Source organism: Papio anubis, chromosome 17 (genome assembly GCF_008728515.1).
Source record: "Papio anubis isolate 15944 chromosome 17, Panubis1.0, whole genome shotgun sequence".
In the NCBI taxonomy this organism is placed as follows: domain Eukaryota; kingdom Metazoa; phylum Chordata; class Mammalia; order Primates; family Cercopithecidae; genus Papio; species Papio anubis.
Window position 1 is genome coordinate 21,662,980 of NC_044992.1, and position 27,010 is coordinate 21,689,989.

Here is a 27,010-nt window from a genome sequence, read left to right on the forward strand (position 1 = left end):
GTGGAGGTTCCAGCAGAAAAGGGCCTCCCCATCACCATGGGCAACACTTTATTTCTTCAGCCTCTTTTGATGACCGCCTGGAGGATGATGATTTTGACCTCATTGAGGAGAATCTGGGTGTCAAAGTCAAAAGAGGAGTAAGTATCATTCTTTGTCTTTGTCCCTGGGGGTGAAGGAAAAAGTCCTGGAAATTTCAGTGTCTCTGGGTGAGGAGGCACATGCAGGACAGTTTGGAGAACATTAGAGCACGGTGTTTGGTATCATTGTACTACAGAGCCTAGATTTGCATCCCAAATCTGGGTGCCTGTTAGAGAAAGTCTTGTCCAAGTTTCAAGGACGGGCTTTGAGGCTACAAGAGCATCACTCAGCATGTTCTTTCCCATCTCCCTTGGTCAGAGTAATTGTGGTGGGAAGAAGCGAGTAAGACTGGAGATGTGGTATCCATATGCGAGACTCCTCAGATCCTGATAAGGCAGGTTTTCCCACCCCTAGCAAAAGTACCGGCGTGTCAAAAAAATGTCAGATGATGAGGACGATGATGAGGAGGAGTATGGCAAGGAGGAGCATGAAAAAGAAGCTATTGCGGAGGAAATCTTCCAGGATGGGGAAGGGGAAGAGGGGCAGGAGGCCATGGAGGCCCCCATGGCTCCTCCAGAGGAGGAGGAAGAAGATGATGAGGAGTCAGGTACGTTATATTGGGCAGGGAAGCCAGTGTTTGGATGGATGTTGGGATTTCGTGGCCCATGGGAACAGGATGGAAACCATTCTCTAGCTACATCCCTCAGCATTTAACACAAAGAAGTTCCTTTTCAGGAGCTTCCCTTCTCTTGCTCACTGACCACTCACATAGTAGAAACCAAAGCAATTTAGTCCTGGCTGAGTCTCTGACTCTGAGCCCCAACCCCTCCTTTTCTACCCAGATATTGACGACTTCATTGTGGATGATGATGGACAGCCTCTGAAAAAACCTAAGTGGCGGAAAAAGCTTCCTGGATACACAGACGCGTGAGTGGGGTCTGGTACAAGGTGGGAATAAAGTGATTGAGTGGGCCTCGTCAGGAGGGAGGAGGTCAGAGGCCTTTGCCAAAAATGGGGCGTTCCCAGCTTGCAGCCATTTTGCTTCCCTGCCTCAAATAACCTCTACCAGGCAGTGATTTCAGACTGCTCCTGGAAACCCTAGGAGCTGTCTCTGCACTCTAGGGCTACTGTGGGATTAGAGTAGAGTCCCGCATGGGCAAGGCTCCAGCATTCCTCTTCCACCTACAGCTTCATGTTTATTCAATTATATATATTGACATTCTTAATATAATTTTGTTGAAAAAATGCCCACATCACAATTAACAAATATGAAAGCTTTTGCTCTAAGGGAATACTGTAATGCCTTAGCAGAAGCTGGGTCCACTGAGCAAGATACAGACCCGTCTGCTCTGTTGCTATTTGATTACTGTCACTTGAAGGTGCCAAAGATGGGCTTTTTGTTCTTCCATATACAACAATTTGCCCAGAAATATCCCCCAATGGAAGCCTTTCGTCCGCAGTGAATATGGTTATTTTGTTTACCTTCCTCCTAACCCTCTCAGTTCCCTTGGGACAAGTAAAGGATCTATGCAAGGGCTGCATTTCTCTCCTCTCACCTGAACCTGAGCCAACTGCCTCTTGCTGCCACCCACAGGGCCCTGCAAGAAGCCCAGGAAATCTTCGGTGTGGACTTTGACTATGATGAATTTGAGAAATACAATGAGTATGATGAAGAACTGGAGGAAGAGTATGAGTATGAGGATGATGAGGCTGAGGGTGAAATCCGAGTGCGCCCCAAGAAGACCACCAAGAAGCGTGTGAGCCGTAGGAGCATCTTTGAAATGTATGAGCCCAGTGAGCTAGAAAGCAGCCACCTCACAGATCAGGACAATGAAATCCGAGCCACTGACCTGCCTGAGAGGTTCCAGGTAAGAAACCACCAGCCTCCACTCTTATACCAATCCATATTTACTTTGTAGCCAAGAAATAATCTAGCAAAAGTCTAGCATTGAGTATGCAGCATGGGCTTTGAACCCCATCTCACCCGGGGCCTGGGAAATCCAGCTCTTAGAGAAGGGAAGGTAGACTCTACCTTGCTTACGGTTCTTGAAATACTGTTTTCTTTAGAAATCTGTGAAATACAGGCTGGGTGCTGTGGCTCACTTTGGGAGACCAGGGTGGCAGATTGCTTGAGTCCAAGAACCCAAGACCAGCCTGGGCCACATAGGAAGACCTTGTCTCTACAAAAAATGCAAAAAACCAGCTGGTCGTGATGGTGCACACCTGTAGTCTCAGCCACTCAGGAGGCTGAGGTGGGAAGATTGCTTGAGCTTGGGAGGTCACGAATGCAGTGAGCCATCATTGCACCACTGCACTGAAGCCTAAAAACAGACCCTGTCTCAAAAAAAAAAAAAAAAAAAATTATGAAATATTTATGGCCTGGGGCGGTGGTTCACACCTGTAATCGCAGCACTTTGGGAAGCCAAGATGGGTGGATCACCTGAGGTCAGGAGTTCGAGACCAGCCTGGCCAACATTGTGAAACCCCATCTGTACTAAAAATGCAAAAAATTAGCTGCGTGGCTCACACCTGTAATCCTAGCACTTTGGGAGGCCAAGGCGGGTGGATTGCCTGAGCTCAGAAGTTAGAGGCCAGCCTGGGCAACACGGTGAAACCCTGTCTCTACTAAAATAAAATAAAAAAAAATTAGCTGGGCGTGGCAGCATGCATCTGTAATCCCAGTTATTTGGGAGGTTCAGGCAGGAGAATTCCTTGAACCTGGGAGGTGGAGGTTATAGTGAGCCTAGATCGCGCCATTGCACTCCAGCCTGGGCAACAGAGCGAGACTCCATCTCAAAAAAAAAAAAAACATTAGCTGGGCGTGGTGGCAGGTACCTGTGATCCCAGCTACTCAGGAGGCTGAACTCCGGGGGCAAACGTTGAGGTGACCCTAGAACGCACCATTGCACTCCATCCTGAGCAACAAGAGCGAGACTCCATCTCAAAAAAAAAAGAAAAGAAAGCAATGCTTATTTCATGCCAGAACAACACTGGTATGGCATTTCCAGAACAATAATGGAAATGTACACTTGATGATCACGCGTTTCTGTCCAAAAAGGTATATGTTTTTCTTAAGTGAGACATAAAGTCCCTCTGTTGTCTTTTCCGCTGCAGCTCCGCTCCATCCCAGTCAAGGGGGCTGAAGATGATGAACTAGAAGAAGAAGCTGACTGGATCTACAGGAATGCTTTTGCCACACCAACCATTTCTCTCCAGGTACGCAGAAAAGATCCTTAGGTTTTGACATGAACCAAAAGACACTTCATCAAGATGGGGAGCTCGTCCTCCCCTATTTCATACATCTGTGTGCCTGGTACAGAAAACTGTGTATGTAGTCCCAACAAGTGTGTGTATATGAGAAAAATTTTTTAGATTTCATCTGGAAAAGTTATGCTTTGTTATTAAGCAGTCTTGTGTGGTAAGAAAAACCAAGTGACAGTGTTTTGCTATTTCTTTATTTTCCTACTTTAGGAAAGCTGTGATTACCTAGACCGAGGGCAGCCAGCCAGCAGCTTCAGTCGGAAAGGGCCCAGCACAATTCAGAAGATCAAAGAGGCCCTGGGCTTCATGCGAAATCAGCATTTTGAGGTAACACCTCAAGCTCTGGTGGCCCATTGGTGAGAAATTTAGTTAGGGGATGAGGGAAACAATAGTTAACTAAATGAGGTGGGAGCCCCCTTCCCCATCCCCTATCCGTGACTCAAGAAGTGTTAGGACCCGCAGAGACCCTAGTGATCACGAGAACAATCCTACCCTGTCTGCAGCATTATTTTCTCCTGTTGAGGAAAGCACTAGGCCCTGGAAGGGCTGTGAAGGAGCCCAAGCTTCTGACTGTTGAATTTCCTGGAGCTGTTTGTCCAGAAAGTCATTATCTATTGACAGAGGGGATCTTAGCAGATCTATCGTCTCTGAGTGACTGCAGTCTCTTTGCCATCCTAGGTGCCTTTTATTGCCTTCTACCGAAAGGAGTATGTGGAGCCTGAGTTGCACATCAATGACCTATGGAGAGTCTGGCAGTGGGATGAAAAGGTAATGTGGATCCGTGGCACCCAAGAGGTATGGGCCAGGGTAGGCACCATTACTACCAGGATACCACAAACCCAAACCTCCCAGGCCTGTCTAGTCCCCCCAACCAGGTTTTCTGGTAAGGAACAGAGCAGCCTTGGGTCTCCAGGGCTGAATACGAGCCCTCATTCCTGCCCTACTTCACCTTAGTGGACCCAGCTGCGGATCCGTAAAGAGAACCTAACACGGCTGTTTGAGAAGATGCAGGCTTATCAGTATGAACAGATCTCTGCTGACCCTGACAAACCTCTTGCCGATGGCATCCGGGCTCTGGACACCACTGACATGGAGAGGTAAAACATGCGGTGTTTATTCCATTATGGGAAGCCCTCAGACCAAGGCTGGCCCTGCAGGAGCACTGTTAAACCTTGGAGAATATGTAGCACAGGGCCCCATCCCTTAGAAATCCAACTTGTCACCCAGGCACAGCGGCTCACACCTGTAATCCCAGCACTTTGGGAGGCTGAGGCAGGCAGATCACTTGAGGTCAGGAGTTCGAGACCAGCCTGGCCAGCATGGTGAAACCCCATGTCTACTAAAAATACAAAAAATTATCTGGGAGCAGTGGCGCACGCCTGTAATCCCAATTACTCAGGAGGCTGAAGCAGGAGAATTGTTTGAACCCGGGAGGCAGAGGTTGCCATGAGCTGAGATCGTGCTACTGCACTCCAGCCTGGGCAACAGAGCAAGACTTTGTCTCAAAAAAAAAAAAAAAAATTAGAAGCCAGGCACAGGCACAGTGGCTTCTGCCTATAGTCCCAGTTGCTTGGGAGGCTGAGGCAAGAGGATCACTTCAGCCCAGGAATTATTTTATTTATTTATTTATTTTTTTTGGAGATAGAGTCTCGCTGTGTCACCCAGGCTGAGTGCAATGGCTCGATCTCAGCTCACTGCAAGCCACGCCCCCCCCACCCCGTTCATGCCATTCTGCTGCCTCAGCCTCCTGAGTAGCTGGGACTACAGGTGCCCACCACCATGCCTAATTTTTTTTTTTTGTATTTTTAGTAGAGACAGGGTTTCACCATATCAGCCAGGATGGTCTCGATCTCCCGACCTCGTGATCCGCCCAGCCGATCCTGTCTCTTAAGAAAAAGGGGGCTGGGGCCAGGCCCGGTGGCTCACGCTTGTAATCCTGGCACTTTGGGAGGCCAAGGTGGGCAGGTCATGAAGTCAGGAGTTCAAGACCAGCCTGGCCAACATGGTGAAACCCCATATTTACTGAAAATACAAAAATTAGCTGGGCGTGGTGGCGGGCGCCTGTAATCCCAGTTACTCGGGAGTCTGAGGCAGGAGAATCGCTTCAACCTGGGATGCAGAGGTTGCAGGAGCCGAGATCATGCCACTGCACCACAGAGCCTGGGCGACAGAGCTAGACTCCATCTCAAAAAAGAAAGAAAGAGGAGGCCGGGCATGCGTCATGCCTGTAATCCCAACACTTGGGGAGGCTGAGCTGGGCAGATCACCTGAGGTCACGAGTTCAAGACCAGCCTGGCCAACATGGTGAAACCCTGTGTCTACTAAAAATACAAAAAATCAGCTGGGCTCCTGTAATCCCAGATACTCAGGAGGCTGAAGCAGGAGAATCGCCTAAACCTGGGAGGCGGAGGTTGTAGTGAGCTGAGATCGCGCCATTGCACTCCAACCTGGGTAACGAGAGCAAAACTCCGTCTAAAAAAAAGAAAAAAAGAAAACGGGCTGGGCATGGTGGCTCACACCTGTAATCCCAGCACTTTGGGAGGATGAGGTGGGCAGATGACCTGACATCAGGGGTTTGAAACCAGCTTGGCCAACATGGTGAAACCCTGTCTCTAAGGCCGGGCGCGGTGGCTCAAGCCTGTAATCCCAGCACTTTGGGAGGCCGAGACGGGCGGATCACGAGGTCAGGAGATCGAGACCATCCTGGCTGACACGGTGAAACCCCGTCTCTACTAAAAAATACAAAAACTTAGCCGGGCGAGGTGGCGGGCGCCTGTAGTCCCAGCTACTCGGGAGGCTGAGGCAGGAGAATGGCGTAAACCCAGGAGGTGGAGCTTGCAGTGAGCTGAGATTGCGGCCACTGCACTCCAGCCTGGTGACAAGCCGAACTCCGTCTCAAAAAGAAACCCTGTCTCTACTAAAAATACAAAAATTAGTCGGTGTGGTGGTGCACACCTGTGATCCCAGCTACTCCGGAGGCTGAGGCCGGAGAATCTCTTAAACCCAGGAGGTGGAGGTTGCAGTGAGCTGAGATCACGCCATTACACTCCAGCCTGGGTGACAAGAGTGAGACTCCATCTCAAAAAAATAAATAAGTAAGATATGGTCTAGGGCAATCATGTGTCTTCGTTTTGTTTTTGTTTTGTTTGTTTGTTTGTTTTTTAGACAGAGTCTTGCTCTGTTGCCCAGGATGGAGTGCAGTGGCGTGATCTCGGCTCACTGCAAGCTCCACCTCCCGGGTTCACACCATCTGCCTCAGCCTCCCAAGTAGCTGGGACTACAGGCACCCACCACCACACCCAGCTAATTTTTTGTATTTTTAGTAGAGATGGGGTTTCACCATGTTAGCCAGGATGGTCTCGCTCTCCTGACCTTGTGATCCCTCCGCCTTGGCCTTCTAAAGTGCTGGGATTACAGGCATGAGCCACCGCACCCAGCTATGTGTCTTTCTCTGTTGCCTAGGATGGAGAGCAGTGGTGATGGAGAGCAGTGGTGTGGTCACAGTTCACGGCAGCCTCAACCTCCCGGGTTCAAGTGATCATCCTCCCTCCAGTCTGGGCAACAGAGTGAGACTCTGTCTCAAAAAAATAATAACAATAATAATAATAATTGGAAAAAACTGGTTGGGATCCCATTTTAGTTGGGATACTGCCTTTTGGGAATTGGACCTCTTAGAGCCAAATTGGATTATATCCTTTCCGCAGTGATGACTGAAACCTTATGTCTCTTCCTTTTCAGGCTCAAGGATGTCCAGTCAATGGATGAGCTGAAAGATGTCTACAACCATTTTCTTCTTTATTATGGCCGAGACATCCCTAAGATGCAGAACGCCGCCAAAGCTAGCCGCAAGAAGCTGAAGCGTGTCAGGGAAGAGGGAGATGAAGAAGGTTAGTGCTGGAAAAGAAAATCCAGGAGACTTGATGGCTGTACATGATGGCTCATGCATGTAATCCCAGCATTTTGGGATGCCAAGGCAGGTGGATCACCTGAGGTCAGGAGTTCGAGACCAGCCTGGCCAACATGGCAAAACTCCATCTCTACTAAAAATACAAAAGTAGCAGGGCTAGGTGGCACATACCGGTAATCCCAGCTGCTCAGGAGGCTGAGGCATGCCTGAACCTAGAGGCGGTTGTTGCAGTGAGCTGAGATCACGCCACTGCACACCAGCCTGGGCAACAAACAGAGGCTGTGTCTCAAAAACCCGGGAGACTTGATGGCCCATGGCATCTTGAAGGAGACCCTTGGCTGGGTACCCTTTAAGGCTTCTCTCCTAATGTGTCAGATCCTTGGGAGTGATTGGAAACTAGAACCCTCAATCTCCCCATGTTTTCTTCCCAGGTGAAGGGGACGAGGCAGAAGATGAGGAGCAGAGAGGGCCAGAGCTCAAGCAAGCCTCTCGCCGAGACATGTACACCATCTGCCAGAGTGCTGGGCTAGGTAAAAGCTAGCTGCTTTGGGATTTAGGCATTCTAGCCTGAGCAAGGGAAGTTACCCAGAAAAAAAGACTGGTTGGCAGGAAAAAGAAAGGCTATCTGGGTCAATCACCAATCCAATCCTGAACCAGCCTGTTATCTGGTCTTCAAAAGCACTTCCTCTCCATACCCATTCCCGCCCCACAGTGACGGTTCAGCCTCTCTCTAATTTCCTGAGGTAATGGGAAACTCATGATTAGAGGGAGAGAGTCCAGTCTGTCTGTTTCTTCTGCCTTATAACAGCCCATCAAGTGTTTAAAATCAGTTTTTTCATTGTTCTTTGACCACCTGGTCCTGCTCATTCCTGGCCTCTTTAAATTCCAGTGCCCTAGCTGGGCACAGTGACTCAAGCATGTAATCCCAGCACTTCGAAGGTTAGGGTGGAAGTATCGCTTGAGCCCAGGAGTTGGAGGCCAGCCTGGTCAACATAGCAAGACTACAAAAAATACAGAAAAAATTAGCCAAGAGTGGTGAGACACACCTGTAGTCCCAGGTACTCGGGAATGCTGAAGTGGGAGGATCGCCTGAGCCCAGGAGGTCAAGGCTTCAATGAGCCATGATCACACCACTGCCCTTTAGTCTGGGCAACAGAGCGAGACCGTCTCAGGAAAATAACAAAGGCTAGTTCCCAGAATTCCAACTCCAGATTCTGAAAGCCAAGAGGTTTATCAGCCCATCTGCTGCCTTACCCTTCACTCTTCTGTTTGCTTTAGATGGCCTGGCCAAAAAGTTTGGGCTTACTCCTGAGCAGTTTGGGGAGAACCTGCGGGACAGCTACCAGCGGCATGAGACAGAGCAGTTTCCGGCAGAGCCCTTGGAGCTGGCCAAGGATTATGTTTGCAGGTAGGCGTGCAGCAGGTGACTGACAGGAGGAGGGGCCTGAGGGCCACAACAGCCTGGTCCTGTAGCTGCACCATTTTCCCCACAGCCAGTTCCCTACTCCAGAAGCTGTGCTAGAAGGCGCCCGCTACATGGTAGCCCTGCAGATTGCCCGTGAGCCCCTTGTCCGGCAGGTGCTGAGGCAAACCTTCCAAGAGAGAGCCAAGCTAAATATAACCCCCACCAAGAAAGGTAGAAAGGTGAGCTGGGTGAAGGGCTTTGATCCAAGATGTGCCCCAGCTCCTTCTTTGATTGGCCTGAGTTTCTTGCCTTCCACTTCACTGAGCTGTGTGCCTGAAAGCAGAAAGGCAGTCTTTTCTCCTGGGGCCTGGCCCAGCCCATCCACAGGCTCATGATTCTCCCTTCATGTGTGCAGGATGTGGATGAGGCCCACTATGCCTATTCCTTCAAGTACTTAAAGAACAAGCCTGTTAAGGAACTGAGAGATGATCAGTTCCTCAAGATATGCCTGGCTGAAGACGAAGGACTCCTCACCACTGACATCAGCATAGATATGAAGGGAGTGGAAGGGTAAGTAGAACCCTGGCCTGGAGGCTCTCTGGAGAAGGCCTGGTGAGGAGTCTGATGGAGGGAAGGGCCCCTCAGGAGTGGGGAACCACAATTTCATAGTTGAGCAAGCTGTTGTCTCTGGCTTCCTTAGAATGTTTGTGGACATTGGGTGTCCCTTTTCTCCATTCCTGACACCATAGCTTTGTGTCTTTCCTCAGCTATGGCAACGACCAGACATATTTTGAAGAGATAAAACAGTTTTACTACCGAGATGAGTTCAGCCACCAGGTGCAGGAGTGGAACCGGCAGCGCACCATGGCCATCGAACGGGCTTTACAGCAGTTCCTCTATGTGCAGATGGCCAAGGAACTCAAGAACAAGCTGCTGGCTGAAGCCAAGGAATATGTCATAAAGGTGAGGGCAGAGACTCATGATTTTTTTTGTTTTTTTTTTTGAAACAATCTTGCTCTGTTGCCCAGGCTGGAGTGCAGTGGCGCGATCTCGGCTCACTACAACCTCCGCCTCCTGGGTTGATTCCATTCTCCTGCCTCAGCCTCCCAAGTAGCTGGGACTACAGGCGCCCGCCACCAAGCCTGGCTAATTTTTTATATTTTTAGTATAAAATAACATCGTTTCACCGTGTTAGCCAGGATAGTCTCGATCTTCTGACCTCGTGATCTGCCAGCCTTGGCCTCCCGAAGTGCTGGGATTACACCATCCTGGCTAATGTGGTGAAACCCCCATCTCTACTAAAAATACAAAAAAATTAGCCGGGCGTGGTGGCACCACTGCACTCCAGCCTGGGCAACAGAGCAAGACTCCGTCTCAAAAAAAAAAAAAAAGCACACACCCTTGCACTTGTGTATGAGTGTGTTTCCGTAGCACACTTGGTGAGCCTGATGACCATAATGTCATCGTGTATGTAATATCCCTTGTGTCTCTTCCCCCAGGCCTGTAGTCGAAAACTCTACAATTGGTTGAGAGTGGCGCCCTACCGACCAGATCAGCAGGTGGAAGAAGATGACGACTTTATGGATGAGAACCAAGGGAAAGGCATTCGAGTCCTGGGCATTGCTTTCTCCTCTGCCAGGTAACAGCCTGTTTTTGCCTCCCCAGCACCATCTCTTATCTGTCTTCCTAAATTTCATTTTTCTCTCATTTATAACTTCATATTGCTGATTATTGCACTCTTGTTTTTCTGTCCGTCTGGCAGAGATCACCCCGTGTTCTGTGCCCTGGTCAATGGTGAAGGAGAAGTGACAGACTTCCTTCGACTGCCCCATTTTACCAAACGGCGAACTGCGTGGAGAGAGGAAGAGCGGGAAAAGAAGGCAAGTGGCTAGGACGAGGTTACTAAGTGTACATCTGGAGTATGTCTTATGATTCAGTGGGAATAAGTGTTTATGGTCTAAGCAAAATCCTATGCAAGACTGATTCTCTGATCTGGTCACTGACTTGTCCCCTGGGATGCCTCACTTCCATGAGCAGTAGATGGCACTCAAGTTATCTGGTACAGAATTTGCTTCTGGCTTGAGGCCAATTCCTAGGCCTTGTGTGCTTCTGGAGTTGCTTTAACTGCCTCTGTTCTTACCAGCATCTGGGTCAGGCTGTTCCAGCAGCTGAAAGCCACTGAGGCGTGAAGCCATCCTTTTCCCTGCTTTAGCCTTTCAGGGTCTCTTTTTCCAAGGAAAGAAGACTTTCAATTCATTTGGTTGGTATATTTCTGAATTTTGTTTATCCTAATAATATCTGTGGTATCTTTGAGTTTTGTTGACAGAGCCCCGTTCTTGAAAGAAAAACTTCTTAAGAAACAACTAGTTTTTAAATTGTATTATTATTATTATTGAAACAGAGTCTTGCTTTGTCGCCAGGCTGGAGTGCAGTGGCAAGAACTCATCTCACTGCAACTTCTGCTTCCCAGGCTCAAGTGATCCTCCTGCCTCAGCCTCCCAAGTAGCTGGGACCACCAGAGGCGTGCACCACCATGCCTGGCTAATTTTTGTATTTTTTGTAGAGACAAGGTTTCACCATATTGCCTAGGCAGGTGTCAAACTCCTAGACTCAAGCGATCCATCTGCCTCAGCCTCCCAAAGTGCGGGTGTGAGCCACTGCAGCCAGCCCTTAAAATCTTGAAATGGAGATCAGAATATCTAATAGTCCTAACTACTCACATTTTAGCAAAAGTCACACCACAAATGAAATAGCCACAGAAGGAGGACATGCAGGAGTGTGAGGCACTGGAAAGTAAATCATAAGAAACTGGACATTTTTAGGCTGAAAAAAATCATACTTAACCATGTTGATCTTTGCAAAGGGCCCACACCCAAAAGAGAGCAGCTACTAGTTCTTTGTTTTGCTTCATCAAAACTAGAACCAGTGGCTAAGTATTAGATTTTGGTCTACAATAAAAAAGAACGGTCTCCTCACTTCATCCTTGCGACCTGGCCAGTGGCAGCTAGTACCACTGGAGTGCAGTTCTAGTCAGTGGAATTATTAAGCAGAGGCAGGGTGGCCAACTTTCAGGAAGATGTGGGAATGGTTCCTTGGAAGCACCTTGGACCAGATACCTGAAGACTTTTCCAGTTCTTACAAGATCTCCAACATAGGGAGACAGAATTGCCTGAAATCTTCACATCCTCAGAGCCATTCAGCTTCAATTTTCTTTCAATCCAGGCTCAAGACATTGAAACGCTAAAGAAATTTCTCCTGAATAAGAAGCCTCATGTGGTGACAGTTGCAGGAGAGAACAGGTAGGTGGGAATTAGACCACACCTAGTTTAAGGCTATGACCCAATTCATCCCTTATTATTGTATCTGGCATATACCTATAACATATGGGGCTTGTGCCTGTGCAGGGAGTGTGCCTGGCGATGTTTTACCTCATTGTCTTCAAAGCCGTTTCCTCCCTGCCCCCAAGGCAGTCATGAGACTGTCCATCCCTAAGAAAATGTATTCATTGACCAACACTTATCCCACCAGGGACGCCCAGATGTTGATTGAAGATGTGAAACGCATTGTACATGAGTTGGATCAGGGCCAGCAGCTGTCATCTATTGGGGTAGAGCTGGTTGACAACGAGTTGGCCATTCTCTATATGAACAGCAAGAAGTCAGAGGTAATGCTGGAGCCCCACCCTTAGGGCCTGCCCAGGCAAGTGCTATTAGTCCCAAAGAGATTAAATAGGGAAACAAAGGTTATCAGGGCACAGGATTATACCTGTGTACTTATCCATGCGGAAGTTCTCCGTTTTGCAGTTATGGTTCAGATTGGGAGTCCCAGAAATTAAATCGGTCCCAGGAAAAAAGATCCCAGAGAAGCAGAGAAAATGATTTAAACAAGAATGGTTTGGATTTCCTCTTGATGTTGGAGCTGAGGGTATTTTAAGGCCCTGCTGACCCTCATTTGACTCTAGGCAGAATTCCGGGATTACCCTCCAGTGCTGAGACAGGCCGTCTCCCTGGCCCGGCGCATCCAGGACCCTCTGATTGAATTTGCCCAGGTGTGCAGTTCCGATGAAGACATCCTGTGTCTCAAGTTTCACCCCTTGCAGGTGAGTAGGATTTGACAGGCAGACTTGGGTGGAGGGAAAGGCAGAGTAACCTTACTCCTGCCTGCTTAATGTCAACAGGAGCATGTGGTGAAAGAGGAGCTGCTCAATGCCTTGTACTGTGAATTTATCAACCGAGTCAATGAGGTCGGGGTCGATGTCAACCGTGCCATTGCCCACCCTTACAGCCAGGCCTTGATCCAGTATGTTTGTGGCCTGGGACCTCGGAAAGGGACCCACCTCCTGAAGGTAGGATTGGAGTGAATTCAGAAATTTTAAAACTTGCCATTTCATTGAATATGAATATATACTTTGTCAGTATAATTTAATAGCTCAGGAAGACCAAGGTTAGTGACTTGTCCAAAATCACTCAGCTAGTGAGAGTCAGAGTCTGACTTCAGACCCAGTTGGCCAAAGCTGTGCCCTTCAGTGCTGCTTGCACCACCACGCCCGTCTAATTTTTTGTATTTTTAGTAGAGATGGGGTTTCACCATGTTGACCAGGCTGGTCTCGAACGCCTGACCTCAAGTGATCCACTTGCCTCAGCCTCCCAAAGTGTTGGGATTACAGGCATGAGCCACTGCGCCCAGCCAACTAGTGTTAACTTGTAACTTATAAGCCGTACATTAGGTCTTTGGTGTAGGTATAACATCATTTATTATTTTCCCATTTAAAGCAAAACTTTTGTTTGTTTGTTTTTTAATTTTGAGTAGTCGATAGCGTGCTGTAGTGCTCAACTAGATACTGGGTGGGGACAGAATTTTTGTTACGAGGGTTTAATAGAGACTGAAACAGTCTGGGGAGGTGGGGCCTGGTTACTGCCCTGGCTCAGTCCAGCTCTCTCCCCCAGATCCTGAAGCAGAACAACACCCGGCTCGAGAGCCGGACGCAGCTGGTCACCATGTGCCACATGGGTCCCAAAGTCTTCATGAATTGCGCTGGCTTCCTCAAGATCGACACGGCCTCCCTGGGGGACAGGTGATGCCCTCTGCCTGGATGGGGCAGGAGGAATTCCCTTGGGGGCTTTGTTTTCGGGTTTCAGGGGTTAGGGCTATCAAAGGGCCACAAGCCATTTAATTTAGGAAATGTTTTAAAGAAAAGGTAAGGAACTTTATTCAGTCAAGAGCCCCTGACCTATGGAAAAGATCGGTTCAATTATGTGAAACATTTTTCATGTGAGAGAAACATAAAAAGGACCAGCTTAGCTTATAAATTAAGCATGGAAAACACAAGATTTTGTTCAGTGAACACAAACTTACTTTTTTTTTATTATGGTTTGTTGTGGCCAGATAAGGGTGGGAATAGCAGGGGCAATGAAAAAGGAGTTTGGGGGTATGAAGAGATAAGGAAGGGGGAGAGAGATTTGGTATGTTTTGAGATGATGTTATTAAGAGAAAGTTCTATTCACTTGGACTTTGGACTTCACTATTGACCTCTTCCTCTCCAGAAGTTATCAACTCAGTCTTTGGAGGATCTTTTCCACGGGCACATAGCTCCTCATTCAGTAATGGAAATCAGTGGGGAAATAGGCTTCAAGTTCTAAAACTTCATTTTCCACTCAGCTTTGCTGTAACACTCCACGAATAACATAGGTCCATGTGAGTGCACGGGCAAGACCAGCCTGGGAAGGCTTTATGGGGGAAAATAGCTATCAGCAAATTTTCGAAGGTTTTTTTTCCCCTTTCTTGATTTATCTTATTATAAGACTCATATAACTTCATCATATAAAATTCAACATGTAGAAATATTATGCAGAAAGTGGAAGTCCCCCATAATCCCACCCCCCAGAGATAACTACCATAACAATTTTATGTATACTACAGTTTTTCTAAATTTTATTTTTGCTATGCATTTACTAACTACCCATTTACTACAAAAATGGGATCATATGGTTCATAGTGTTTTTGCAGTGCATTTTTCACGTATCAATATATTGTGGCCATCTTTCCATGTCAGCACACATAGATCTACCTCATTCTTGTTAATGGCTGTATAGTATTCCATTGTATGGAGGTGCCCTAATTTATTTAACCAGTTCCCCATTGGTGGACATTTGGGTTGTTACTAGAAGCTTCTCGTTCTATATCCTATTCCTTTTCTGCCTTTCCTCCAGCACTGACTCATATATTGAAGTCCTTGATGGTTCCCGCGTCCACCCTGAGACTTATGAGTGGGCTAGGAAGATGGCAGTGGATGCCCTGGAATACGATGAATCAGCCGAGGATGCCAATCCTGCAGGAGCCCTCGAAGAAATATTGGAAAACCCAGAGCGACTCAAAGACCTGGACCTTGATGCCTTTGCAGAAGAGCTGGAGAGGCAGGTAAGGGACAGCATGGAAGGCCCGGCAGGAAAACCCATCCCAAGTGGCCAGGTTAGTAGGAGACTTGGGTAGTGAGTGTGCAGAGAAAGCCTGATACTGTTAGTATGGCAGACTTGACCCTCTCATCTCCCTGCCCTGCTCTACCGGATTCCTCAAGGAAGTTTTTGGTCTGCTTCTTAAGGAGCCAGGGGAGTCTGAGATTGCCACCATAATTACAAGGGGCAGGAGGGAGTTGGGAGGATGTCAGTACTACAGTTTCCGTCTAGGCCCCCTTTCCTCCTTTCTAACAGCACAGCTTTGCATATATCTGTGGACTCATTGGGGTTCCGTGAAGTATTTTGATTACAGGACAGTGTTTCATGGCTAAGTTTGAAAACCACCTTTAGTAAATGTTGATGGAAAGAAGAGAAGAAGCCCTGACAGAAACGTACTCCCATCTGGAGAGGCCCGCCCCTTCCACGGGACTCCCTGAGGCTCAGGTTGGGGGGCAGCTGCAAGGCTCTTCTTGATGGGCTTCTTCCCCAGGGCTATGGTGACAAACACATCACACTCTATGACATCCGGGCAGAGTTGAGCTGTCGATACAAGGACCTCCGGACAGCCTACCGCTCTCCCAACACAGAGGAGATCTTCAATATGTTAACCAAAGAAACACCAGAGACCTTCTACATTGGTAAATTCTGGGGTCGTTTTTTTATTGGGAGCAGGGGTGTGTTTACCATGTACATTCAAACCAAGCCGCAGTTCCAGCAGATTGAGGCAGGTTTGTGTTGTACATGGGGAAGACCAGGAGAGCATTTTAAAAGACTGGAGAGTCCTGGACTGAAAATCAAAACTGAATTTAAGGTCAGATATGCTTCCAATGTGCTGTGGAATCTTCATGCAGTTAGTCTTCTTATAGCTTTATTTTCTCTATCATCAAATCAGGGGAACGGCCAGGCACAGTGGCTCATGCCTGTAATCCCAGCACTTTGGGAGGCCAAGGCAGGCAGACTGCTTGAGGCCAGGAGTTCGAGACCAGCCTGGGCAACATGGTGAAACCCCCATCTCTACTAAAAATACAAAAATTAGCTGGGCGTGGTGGTGGGCACCTGTAATCCCAGCTACTCTGGAGGCTGAGGCAGGAGGATTCCTTGAACCTGGGAGGCAGAGGTTACAGTAAGCCGAGATGGCGCTACTGTACTCCAGCCTGGGCAACAGAGCGAGACTTCGTCTCAAAAAAATAAATAAAGCTCAGAAAGAGTTCCCTCTTCAAGGATGGGAAGGAAGTCAGATATTCTGTCACTTAAAGGCTGGTGGAAATAAGTTCTTTCCACATTCTCTGAGCCTGCTCCCCATCCTCTTTCCTTTTTGCAGGAAAGCTCATCATCTGCAATGTCACTGGCATCGCCCACAGGCGTCCCCAGGGTGAGAGCTATGACCAGGCGATCCGCAATGATGAGACAGGGCTGTGGCAGTGCCCCTTCTGTCAGCAGGACAATTTCCCTGAACTAAGCGAGGTGTGTGCTGCAGCGTTATCTTGCTCAGTGGATTTTCTTGGTTGAATGATCTCGGTGCCTAAAGGGAATCAGAGATGAGGGCGTTCTAGATCATGCTTTTACCAAACAAGTACACAAGGAAGGAAGACAGATAGGAAACATACAGGTTTAGCATGAAGTCCCTTCTGAGAAGGCTGACATAGCTGGGTACAGTGGCTCATGCCTATAATCCTAGCACTTTGGGGGGCTAAGGTGGGCGGTTCATCTGAGGTCAGGGGTTCGAGACCAGCCTGGCCAAGATGGTGAAACCTCGTCTCTACTAAAACTACAAAAATTAGCCAGTTGCGGTGGCACATGCCTGTAATCCCAGCTACTCAGGAGGCTGAGACAGGAGAATCACTTGAACCGAAGAGGTGGAGGTTGCAGTGAGCCAAGATCATACCACTGTACTGCAGCCTGGGCGACAGAATGAGACTTCGTCTCAGAAAAGGGGAAAAAAAAAGGCTGACGTGGAAACTTATTACAGTCACTGGGTCAAAACAAAATGGCAGCCAGGCATGGTGGCACGTACATACAGTGGTTCACGCCTGTGCCAGCTACATCGGAGGCTGATTTGGGAGGATTACTTGAGCCCAGGATTTCGAGGCCAGCCTGGGCAATGTAGCAAGACCCCATCTCCTTTTTTTAAAAAGGAAGGGGCAGCTGGGCGCAGTGTCATGCCTGTAATCCCAGCATTTTGGGAGGCTGAGGCAGGCAGATCACGAGGTCAGGAGATCGAGACCATCCTGGCTAACATGATGAAACCCCTTCTCTATTAAAAAATACAAAAAATTAGCCGGGCGTGGTGGCGGGTGCCTGTAGTCCCAGCACTTGGGAGGCTGAGGCAGGAGAATGGTGTTAACCTGGGAGTCGGAGCTTGCAGTGAGCCAAGATTGCGCCACTGCACTCCAGCCTGGGCAACAGGCAAGACTCTGTCTCAAAGAAAAAAAAAGAATTGCCCAGACTAGGGGACGTGCGCTTATAGTCCCAGCTACTCGAGAGGCCGAGGTGGAAGGATCACTTGAGCCTGGGAGATTGAGGCCGCAGTGAACCCTGATTGCACCACTGCACTTCAGCCTAGGCAGAATGATCCTGTCTCAAGAAAAATAAAAAGATGGCTAGGCGTGGTGGCTCACACCTGTAATCCCAGCACTTTCAGAGGCTTAGGTGGGCAGATCACCTGAGGTCAGGAGTTCGAGACCAGCCTGGCCAACATCGTGAAACCCCGTCTCTACTAAAAATATAAAAATCCACCCGGTGTGGTGGTGCACGCCTGTAATCCCAGCTGCTCAGGAGGCTGAGGCACGAGAATCGGCTTGAACCCGGGAGGCGGAGGTTGCAGTGAGCCAAGATTGCGCCACTGCACTCCAGCCTGGGCAACAGAGCAAGACTCCATCTCAAAGAAAAAGATTCATCTGATGGCCAGTGGTGCCAAGCATCAGCTATGAGACAAGGGACTTTGTAGAAGTTCAAATTCTGTCTTGGCAGATGACTAAGTCATCATTGTGTTTTCAGATTATGCTGCAAGGTGTCAGTGGTAAAAGAAATTACAACACCTCTGGGAGCTCTTTTCTGAATAAGCAATCTCTAGAATCTTGATAATCAAGCTCCTCTCCTCATGCCCTCTTTAGGTGTGGAACCACTTTGACAGCGGTTCGTGCCCAGGCCAGGCCATCGGTGTCAAAACACGGCTAGACAATGGTGTCACCGGCTTCATCCCCACCAAATTCCTCAGTGACAAAGTGGTAAAGCGGCCAGAAGAACGAGTGAAGGTAGAAGGCTGACTGTCCTAAGGTCGTAGTGCAATTTTCAGCTGCCCAGATCAGGTTGTCTTTAACTTTGGGCTGTCCCCACCAGAAGTTAGGCTCTGTTCCCAGTGGCTGCGGGTGGGAAGCATTTCAGGGAAGATTTATAACTAGTTGAAAGAAGCTAGGGTGAGAAGCATTTGAATGAGTAGCAGCTTTTGTTCACTGCCTTTGTGAAATTTCAGCAAGTTCCCAGTCCTTTAGGAGAGGGCTCTCTCTCCCTGTGTGGGAAGCTGCAGTTCAGTCCAGAGGGCAGGGCCCAGCATTTCATGCTGTGAAACAGAAAGGCTCTGCCTGTTCTCCCAAGACCAGGCAGCAGTGCTGTAGAGGATGGAAAATAATGCATGGCACAGCCCCTGTGCACAGGGAGCCTCTGGATCCTCTAGGCAGAACCAGATAACAGAAGGAACCTTGAGATGGTGTCTGTGGATGGGGAGGAAATCTCTAGGCTTCCTTACTGTTCTGTTATTTTCCGGCCATATATTATGCACCCACTAGATACCAGCACTGACATCGACATATGTTGTCTCTAATCTCACGTGCTGATGGAAATGGAAATACTGTCTTTTGTCAGAGAAATTCCACATTTTTCAGAATCACCCAGTTAGTGACATAGCTGATACCAGCTCTGCCAAATTCACTGGTTCTGAGTGTTGTGAATGCCTGAGAACTATGACTTAGGAGGGCTGGGGAAAGATAGTTCTAACAAATGAAGCTGGGGAGATTTTTCACAAGGAGGAGAGTGATGCAGAGTGACTGACTTTTGCTACTACTTAGAAGGGCCCACGTCAAGGGTAAGCTACAGAAAACAGCTATTATTTTGCTTCCCCTTCAAAAAGGGAAGTCAGGCCAGGCGCAGCAGCTCACACCTGTAATCCCGACACTTCGGGAGGCCAAGGTGGGTGGATCATCAGTTGAAGTCAGGAGTTCGAGACTAGCCTGGCCAACATGGTGAAACCTCGTCTCTACAGAAAATAAAAAAATTAGCCGGGCGTGGTGGCATGCGCCTGTAATCCCAGCTACTTGGGAGGCTAAGACAGGAGCACTGCTTGAACCCTGTGTGGAGGTTGCAGTGAGCCAAGATCACGCTACTGCACTCCAGCCTGGGAGACGAGTGAGACTGTCTCAAAAAAAGTGGGGGGCTTGGGGGAGTCAACCTTTGATGGCACTTTAGGAGCAGTAACTAGGCAACTTCGTTGGAGAAGAGAAGAGTGCCAGGGACAGGGTAGATCCAGCAGGCTCCAGCTGGTTTTCCTGCCCAGAGTGGAGGCATCAGTGCAGGGATTCCACGCCAAACTCCCAGTCTGCCATTCAGCAGCTGGCTGGCTTTGGGCGAGTCACTTTACACCTTACACCTTTCTGCCTGGACTTTGGTTTTCTCGTGTGTGAAATAGGGCATCGGGCTAGATCATCTTTGTCCCTTCCAGCTCAAATGTTCTGTGGATCTAGGTGGGAATGACTGTTCACTGCCGCATCATGAAGATTGACATTGAGAAGTTCAGTGCAGACCTGACCTGCCGCACCTCAGACCTCATGGACAGGAACAATGAGTGGAAGCTGCCCAAGGACACCTACTATGACTTTGATGCTGAAGCTGCAGACCACAAGCAGGAGGAGGACATGAAGCGGAAGCAGCAGCGGACCAGTGAGTGTGCCTCCCACCATCTCTGTGCACCCTGAATCTTGGCAGTTCTCCCAGTGCGAGATTCAGGCCACAGGATGCACATGTGTCAGTCTCAAGTGGAAGTAGGTACTCAGCTTTGAGGTGCTGAGGCCTGGAGATGTCATGAAAGAGTCATAGGTAGGGCTGGAACCCAGAGTCTTTTGGGTCACATTTGCCTTGTGACTCTTAAGGCCTCATTCTTTCAGTGTCCTAGGAGCCCAGGTTAATGTGTCCTTCATATCAGCTAATCCAGGCCCAGAGAAGGTGAAGGAGTCTCACAATCCAATAGTGGGTCAGAAATTAAGCCCAAACAGGGTGGCTCATGGCTGTAGCCCTGCATTTTGGGAGGCCAAGGCAGGAGGAGCACTTGAGCCCAGGAGTTTAAGACCAACATGGGTAACTTAGTAAGAGCCCATCTCTACAAAAATTTTTTTTTTTTTTTTTTTTTTTTGAGACGGAGTCTCGCTCTGTCGCCCAGGCTGGAGTGCTGTGGCCGGATCTCAGCTCACTGCAAGCTCCGCCTCCCGGGTTCACGCCATTCTCCTGCCTCAGCCTCCGGAGTAGCTGGGACTGCAGGCGCCCGCCACCTCGCCCGGCTAGTTTTTTTTTTTGTATTTTTTAGTAGAGACGGGGTTTCACCGTGTTAGCCAGGATGGTCTCGATCTCCCGACCTCGTGATCCGCCCGTCTTGGCCTCCCAAAGTGCTGGGATTACAAGCTTGAGCCACCGCGCCCGGCCTTTTTTTTTTTTTTGAGACGGAGTCTCACTCTGTCGCCCAGGCTGGAGTGCAGTGGCCGGATCTCAGCTCACTGCAAGCTCCGCCTCCCGGGTTCATGCCATTCTCCGGCCTCAGCCTCCTGAGTAGCTGGGACTACAGGCGCCCGCCACCTCGCCCGGCTAGTTTTTTGTATTTCTTTTTTTTTTTTTTTTTTTTTTTGAGACGGAGTCTCGCTCTGTCGCCCAGGCTGGAGTGCAGTGGCGCGATCTTGGCTCACTGCAAGCTCCGCCTCCCGGGTTCACGCCATTCTCCCACCTCAGCCTCCGAGTAGCTGGGACTACAGGCGCCCGCCACCACGCCCGGCTAGTTTTTTGTATTTTTAGTAGAGACGGGGTTTCACCATGTTAGCCAGGATGGTCTCGATCTCCTGACCTCGTGATCCACCCGCCTCGGCCTCCCAAAGTGCTGGGATTACAGGCTTGAGCCACCGCGCCTGGCCGTTTTTTGTATTTCTTAATAGAGACGGGGTTTCACCGTGTTAGCCAGGATGGTCTCGATCTCCTGACCTCGTGATCCGCCCGTCTCGGCCTCCCAAAGTGCTGGGATTACAGGCTTGAGCCACCGCGCCCGGCTACAAAAATATTTTAAAAATTAGTCAGGAGGCCGGGCATGGTGGCTCAGGCCTGTAATCCCAGCACTTTGAGAGGCTGAGACGGGCGGATCACGAGGTCAGGAGATCGAGACCATCCTGGCTAACATGGTGAAACCCCGTCTCCACTAAAAAATACAAAAAAAAAAAAAAAACTAGCCAGGTGAGGTGGCAGACGCCTGTAGTCCCAGCCACTCGGGAGGCTGAGGCAGAAGAATGGCATAAACCCGGGAGGCAGAGCTTGCAGTGAGCCGAGATCCAGCCACTGCACTCCAGCCTGGGCGACAGAGCGAGACTGTCTCAAAAAAAAAAAAAAAATTAGCCAGGAGCCGGGTGCGGTGGCTCATGCCTATAATCCTAGCACTTTGGAGGCTGAGGCAGGCAGATCACCTGAGGTCAGGAGTTCAAGACCAACCTGGCCAAAATGGTGAAACCCTGTCTCTACCAAAAATATAAAAACTAGCCAGGTGTGGTGGTGGGCGCCTGTAATCCCAGCTACTGAGGCAGGATAATTGCTTGAACCCAGGAGGGAGAAGTTGCAGTGAGCTGAAATTGCACCACTGCACTACAACGTGGGTGACAGAGTGAGACTCTGTCCCAAAAAAAAAAAAAAAAAATGGCCAGGCATGGTAGTTCACGCCTGTAACCCCAGCACTTTGGGAGGCTGAGGCAGGCGGGTCACTTGAGGTCAGGAGTTGAAGACAAGCCTGGCCAAAATGGTGAAACCCCGTTTCTACTAAAAATACAAAAACTAGCCGGGCGTGATGGCGGGCGCCTGTAATCACAGCTACTGAGGCAGGAGAATTGCTTGAACCCAGGAGGGAGAAGTTGCAGTGAGCCAAAATTGCACCACTGCATTACAACATGGGTGACAGAATGAGACTCTGTCTCAAAAAAAAAAAAAAAAAAAATTAGCCAGCCATGGTGATGTGCACAAGTATTCCCAGCTATTTTAGAGGCCGAGACAGGAGGATCGCTTGAGCCCAGGAGTTCGAGGCTACAGTGAGCCATGATTGTGCCACTGGCACTCCAGCCCAGGTGACAGAGCACCCCAGCTCAATAAATAAATAAGAAGTGAAGGCCTGGTTTGTCCTGTTGCTGCCAGCTCCTAGCTGCATCATCCAGTCTGTACTACTTTTCTGCTCTCTTCAGCATACATCAAGAGAGTGATCGCACACCCATCCTTCCATAATATCAATTTTAAGCAAGCAGAAAAGATGATGGAGACCATGGACCAGGGTGATGTGATTATCCGACCAAGCAGCAAGGGCGAGAACCACCTGACAGTGACCTGGAAAGTCAGTGATGGCATCTACCAACATGTGGATGTGCGGGAGGAGGGCAAGGAAAATGCCTTCAGCCTGGGAGCCACTCTGTGGATCAACAGTGAGGTGAGAGCCAGTACCTGCCCGCCTCCCATCCCACTCCTGCTTTCAGAAAGGCGCTGTTCAGGGCGCCTTCACCTGACATTAGTAACTCGGGTCATAGGTATTTTAGCTGTGCAGAGCAACAGAATGGGAGGTGGTTTGCAGAATGAGTCATTTGATATCAATTTTGTTTATTTTGTCCCCTCATTCCCTGTCCTCCAAACGTTAAAATAGTCTACCTAGAGAGAGCTGGTGGAGGAAGAGAAGAAAATACACATGTGTACGCACACACATATATCAAGTTTCTCTTTTCTGTTTTCAGTGAAGAGAAATCTGGTGAATTTTCCTGTTGTTCCCAAGCACTAGGGGAGAATCAAAGCCAGGATTTAAAGGACTTTATGCCCTGTGAGCTAATATATCTGGACATGACACAGATGGATAAATTGAGGGGACTTTGCTATGGAGTAAGGCTTCAGCAGGACTGAGAAGCCCATCCCCTGCCACGGTTTCTCTTCTGGATGGATTCGATGAAGGACCAAGAGCCTCAGCTCTGGATATGACACATGAGGCCTTTACCTTCTTCCCACAGGAATTTGAAGATTTGGATGAGATTGTTGCTCGCTATGTCCAGCCCATGGCATCCTTCGCCCGGGACCTTCTAAACCACAAGTATTATCAGGACTGCAGCGGTGGGGACCGCAAGGTGAGCCCAGGTCTCTCTGAGGGATGACACTTTCCAGTCACTTAAGGATCTACGCTTTTCCCTTCAGTGTAGGGGACACTCAAGCGGTAAAGGAAGTGTACATCATGTGTGCACCAGACATTGTGTACCAAGCATGCTGCTATCCCAACCTCTCCCCCTCATTCTACCCCCAGAAATTAGAGGAGCTGCTCATCAAAACTAAGAAGGAGAAGCCCACCTTCATCCCTTATTTCATCTGTGCCTGCAAGGAACTGCCCGGCAAGTTCCTACTGGGATACCAGCCCCGGGGTAAACCCAGGTGAGCACTAGTGCTGAGAAGGTGCTGCCACTGGGGTTCATAGGCAAGTTAGAAGGGAGGGAGAGGCCCGGAGCAGTGCCCTCTCTGGCTGTGCTGGACTGCCTTTCTCCTCTCATCTGTTTAGAACAGAGGTGGAGGTTGGAGGTGGGAAAAGAGGGTGATGATTTAGAGGCAAAAAGGCAAGGATTCACATAAAAAGGGCGCTTTCTTTAACACCGTGAGAAAGGAGTTCCCTTCACCTCCTCTCCCTCCCACAGTGACAGGAGTCACCAGACACTCTTCATCTGATTGCAGAAACGGGGGGCCAGTACACTGGTCTCTCCTGACCACCGCCTGCCTCACCCTCACCAGGGCTTGCACACAGTGGCTCACTGTTGCTGCAATGTGCTCACTCCACCTGCACTGAAACGGTGGTCAGGAGAGCCTGTCTCCTGTTCTGCTCTGTCTCCTGCTCTGCCCCCTTCTGTATGACTGATAGGCTGGCCTTCCTGAGGTATTCCTTTATCTGAATCCCTCTAGCACTTACTCTGAACCTAGAGGACAAAGTCCAGTTTCCTTAGACCTGCCTCTTTATGTCTGTGATACAGACTGGTAATCACACTCACCTTCTCTGCCTAAGCCCTGCCCCTATCCTTCCATTGGCCTTTGGCCAAGGCCCTGTGCACTTCTGCTTTTATCCCTGTACTGGCTGCACCTGATGCACAGCTCAGGCTGCGTTAGTAGGCACTCAGTGGCCAGATGACAGGAAGCCCTAGACTCTGGACCATGTGCCATCCTGGGTGTATCTGGAATATTGTGCTCATTTCTTGAGAAGCCTGTTGACTCACCAGTGTGCTTCCAGAGGCCAGCAGCCAGGGCTAAGTGGGGCTAGAAACTGTGTCCTATGAGGAACGATTGAGCAAACTGAGTGGGGTCGGGAGGGGTGGGGGGGGGTGCCTCTAACCAGGACCAGGTGCAGCATGATTGCTTCTGGAGAAAGGAGCTAACTCTCCTTGTGTGGCAGAATTAATGGAAGAGTTAGGAGGCAGGTGTCAGCCTAATAGAAATGAGAACTGTGTACTATGTAACATTATCTGGTTGCCATTGATAGCTGGCCTTTATTGAGCACAACCCAGCTATAGGCATTGTGGAACGTGTTCTGTGCATTCTCATTTATCCTCACACCCACCCCATAGGTTTAAGTGCTTTGATCCTCATTGGACAAATGAAGCAGAGATTCAAATTTAGTAACTTGGTGTAATGTGTCATACGCGGTGAATGGCAGAGCTGAAACTAGAACTGGAACTAACCTAGAGCCCCTCTTAACTACTATCTGCTACTCTCAGAAGTGTTGAACAAGGGCAGACTACCACCTTCCACAGCCATTGCAGAGAGATGCCTGTTTTGGGGGAGTTGCAATTTGCTGCTCTGGGAGGTCACTTCCAACCCTGGCAGTATGGGACCTTGGTCTCACTTCACCGGCGGTATCCTGCCTTCATACTGCAGCCGAGTATGGTAGCACAGCCTCCAGCAAGCCTTCCTCCGGTAGCATGTATGCTGCACATGGGGCCACCGACTCCTTGGCCTTGACTGTATTCTGCCATTTGCTGCTCACCTCCCTTCACAGGCCTGGGGATTGGCTGTGTCATCTCTCCTTTCCCCTAGCACCCAGAATGGCTACTTCACATGGTGGGCATCTGTTCTGGTTGCTCTCTCATGGTGAGTCCCAAGTGGTTTCTGACGCATGTTTCCTTCTAAAATCCCAGGATAGAATATGTAACAGTGACTCCAGAGGGATTCCGGTACCGGGGCCAGATCTTCCCAACTGTGAATGGACTCTTTAGATGGTTTAAGGATCACTACCAGGATCCTGTACCAGGTGAGTTCTGCTCTTCCTGACCTCAGGGGCCTGGCTAGAGGAACACCTAGGACCTGACTCGAGAGTAGTCCCAGCCTAGGGGACCAGGTGAGAAGTAGGCTGTCACTGCAGCTGTCTTAGTCCTCCTGCAGCCTCCCAGCATCAGGAAGTTTATCCATCCACTGTGCCTATGCAGCTTCCCTTCCTCCCTCCACCTACTTCAGTGCCCCTTCCACCCCCTGAATTGGGAAACCAAAAATAGGTTTCTGGAGGGATGTAACTAAGTAACCACTTCCTGCAGGCATCACCCCTAGCAGCAGCAGCAGGACCCGGACACCTGCCTCTATCAATGCTACCCCGGCCAACATCAACCTTGCAGGTGAGGAGCTTGAGCCTGGGACTGGAGGTGGGAAGGGTGGAGCTAAAGGGACTTTCACCTCTAACATGCCCCTCCCTGCCTCTGTGTGCTTACAGATCTGACACGGGCCGTGAATGCTCTGCCTCAGAACATGACTTCACAGATGTTCAGTGCCATTGCTGCGGTGACAGGCCAAGGACAGAACCCTAATGCCACCCCAGCCCAGTGGGCCTCCAGCCAGTATGGCTATGGCGGCAGTGGAGGCGGCAGCAGTGCTTACCACGTATGTGACTTGGGGAGGAGGCTGTCTGTGCAGGGTGGGGCCCATAGACTGGCCTCTCACATTGCCCACAAGGGGCTTCACATGCACAGATGGGGCTGCCACAGCCGTGGTAACTGTCTCCAACAGATATTCCTTGTCCTCAGGCCCATTTGAAGGGGAAGAGAGTAAGAGAGGGCATAATGTTTCCACGGGCCTTTGGAATCTTTGGAACCCGCAGGCCAGTAGAAACTTGATGTGATCGGGATCAGTGGGCACCACTGTGTGCTCGGTGCCAACCTGCAGACTTCCCACTGCTGGTCAGAAGCACACACTCAGTGGAGAATCATCTGGAAAGCTTTGCTGAGCCCACCCTTGCGCTTACCCAGAATTCACAGCAAGGCCAGACAAGCCCCACACCCATCCCTATTTAACTGTTCATGCCTCTCCAGGTATTCCCAACGCCAGCCCAGCAGCCAGTGGCCACACCACTAATGACCCCTAGCTACTCCTACACGACCCCAAGCCAGCCCATCACCACCCCTCAGTACCACCAGCTCCAGGCCAGCACCACCCCGCAGTCGGCCCAGGCCCAGCCCCAGCCCTCCTCCAGCTCCCGGCAACGGCAGCAGCAGCCAAAGTAAGTATCTGGATGGTGGCACAGTGCAGGTCAGTGGTAGGGGCTTGTTGTCAAGAGGCCAAGAGGCTTACCGTAGGCAGGTGCTCTGGATCCTCTGAGGGCCCTGATCATGTGATATGCCAGGAACA

At 49.6% G+C, this 27,010-nt stretch overlaps 1 protein-coding gene across 2 annotated transcripts in view; it reads left to right on the forward strand.

The window, feature by feature from the left end:
• The window catches only part of SUPT6H (SPT6 homolog, histone chaperone and transcription elongation factor), a 41,000-nt gene that overhangs the window by 13,006 nt on the left and 984 nt on the right, over positions 1-27,010 (forward strand). For both annotated transcript variants that reach the window (XM_031657442.1, XM_031657443.1), the window contains exons 4-36: positions 61-137; positions 493-685; positions 921-1,005; positions 1,673-1,946; positions 3,193-3,294; positions 3,550-3,666; positions 4,018-4,107; positions 4,294-4,436; positions 7,078-7,226; positions 7,678-7,776; positions 8,525-8,654; positions 8,740-8,890; positions 9,067-9,221; positions 9,419-9,614; positions 10,151-10,290; positions 10,414-10,531; positions 11,874-11,950; positions 12,180-12,315; positions 12,613-12,750; positions 12,829-12,996; positions 13,598-13,725; positions 14,861-15,068; positions 15,594-15,741; positions 16,425-16,567; positions 18,217-18,357; positions 19,840-20,035; positions 22,573-22,811; positions 23,377-23,490; positions 23,664-23,788; positions 25,534-25,646; positions 25,927-26,004; positions 26,100-26,266; positions 26,695-26,882. In XM_031657442.1, coding sequence (XP_031513302.1) covers positions 61-137; positions 493-685; positions 921-1,005; positions 1,673-1,946; positions 3,193-3,294; positions 3,550-3,666; positions 4,018-4,107; positions 4,294-4,436; positions 7,078-7,226; positions 7,678-7,776; positions 8,525-8,654; positions 8,740-8,890; positions 9,067-9,221; positions 9,419-9,614; positions 10,151-10,290; positions 10,414-10,531; positions 11,874-11,950; positions 12,180-12,315; positions 12,613-12,750; positions 12,829-12,996; positions 13,598-13,725; positions 14,861-15,068; positions 15,594-15,741; positions 16,425-16,567; positions 18,217-18,357; positions 19,840-20,035; positions 22,573-22,811; positions 23,377-23,490; positions 23,664-23,788; positions 25,534-25,646; positions 25,927-26,004; positions 26,100-26,266; positions 26,695-26,882 — 4,726 coding nt within the window. The remainder of the gene's footprint in view (positions 1-60; positions 138-492; positions 686-920; positions 1,006-1,672; positions 1,947-3,192; positions 3,295-3,549; positions 3,667-4,017; positions 4,108-4,293; positions 4,437-7,077; positions 7,227-7,677; positions 7,777-8,524; positions 8,655-8,739; positions 8,891-9,066; positions 9,222-9,418; positions 9,615-10,150; positions 10,291-10,413; positions 10,532-11,873; positions 11,951-12,179; positions 12,316-12,612; positions 12,751-12,828; positions 12,997-13,597; positions 13,726-14,860; positions 15,069-15,593; positions 15,742-16,424; positions 16,568-18,216; positions 18,358-19,839; positions 20,036-22,572; positions 22,812-23,376; positions 23,491-23,663; positions 23,789-25,533; positions 25,647-25,926; positions 26,005-26,099; positions 26,267-26,694; positions 26,883-27,010) is intronic.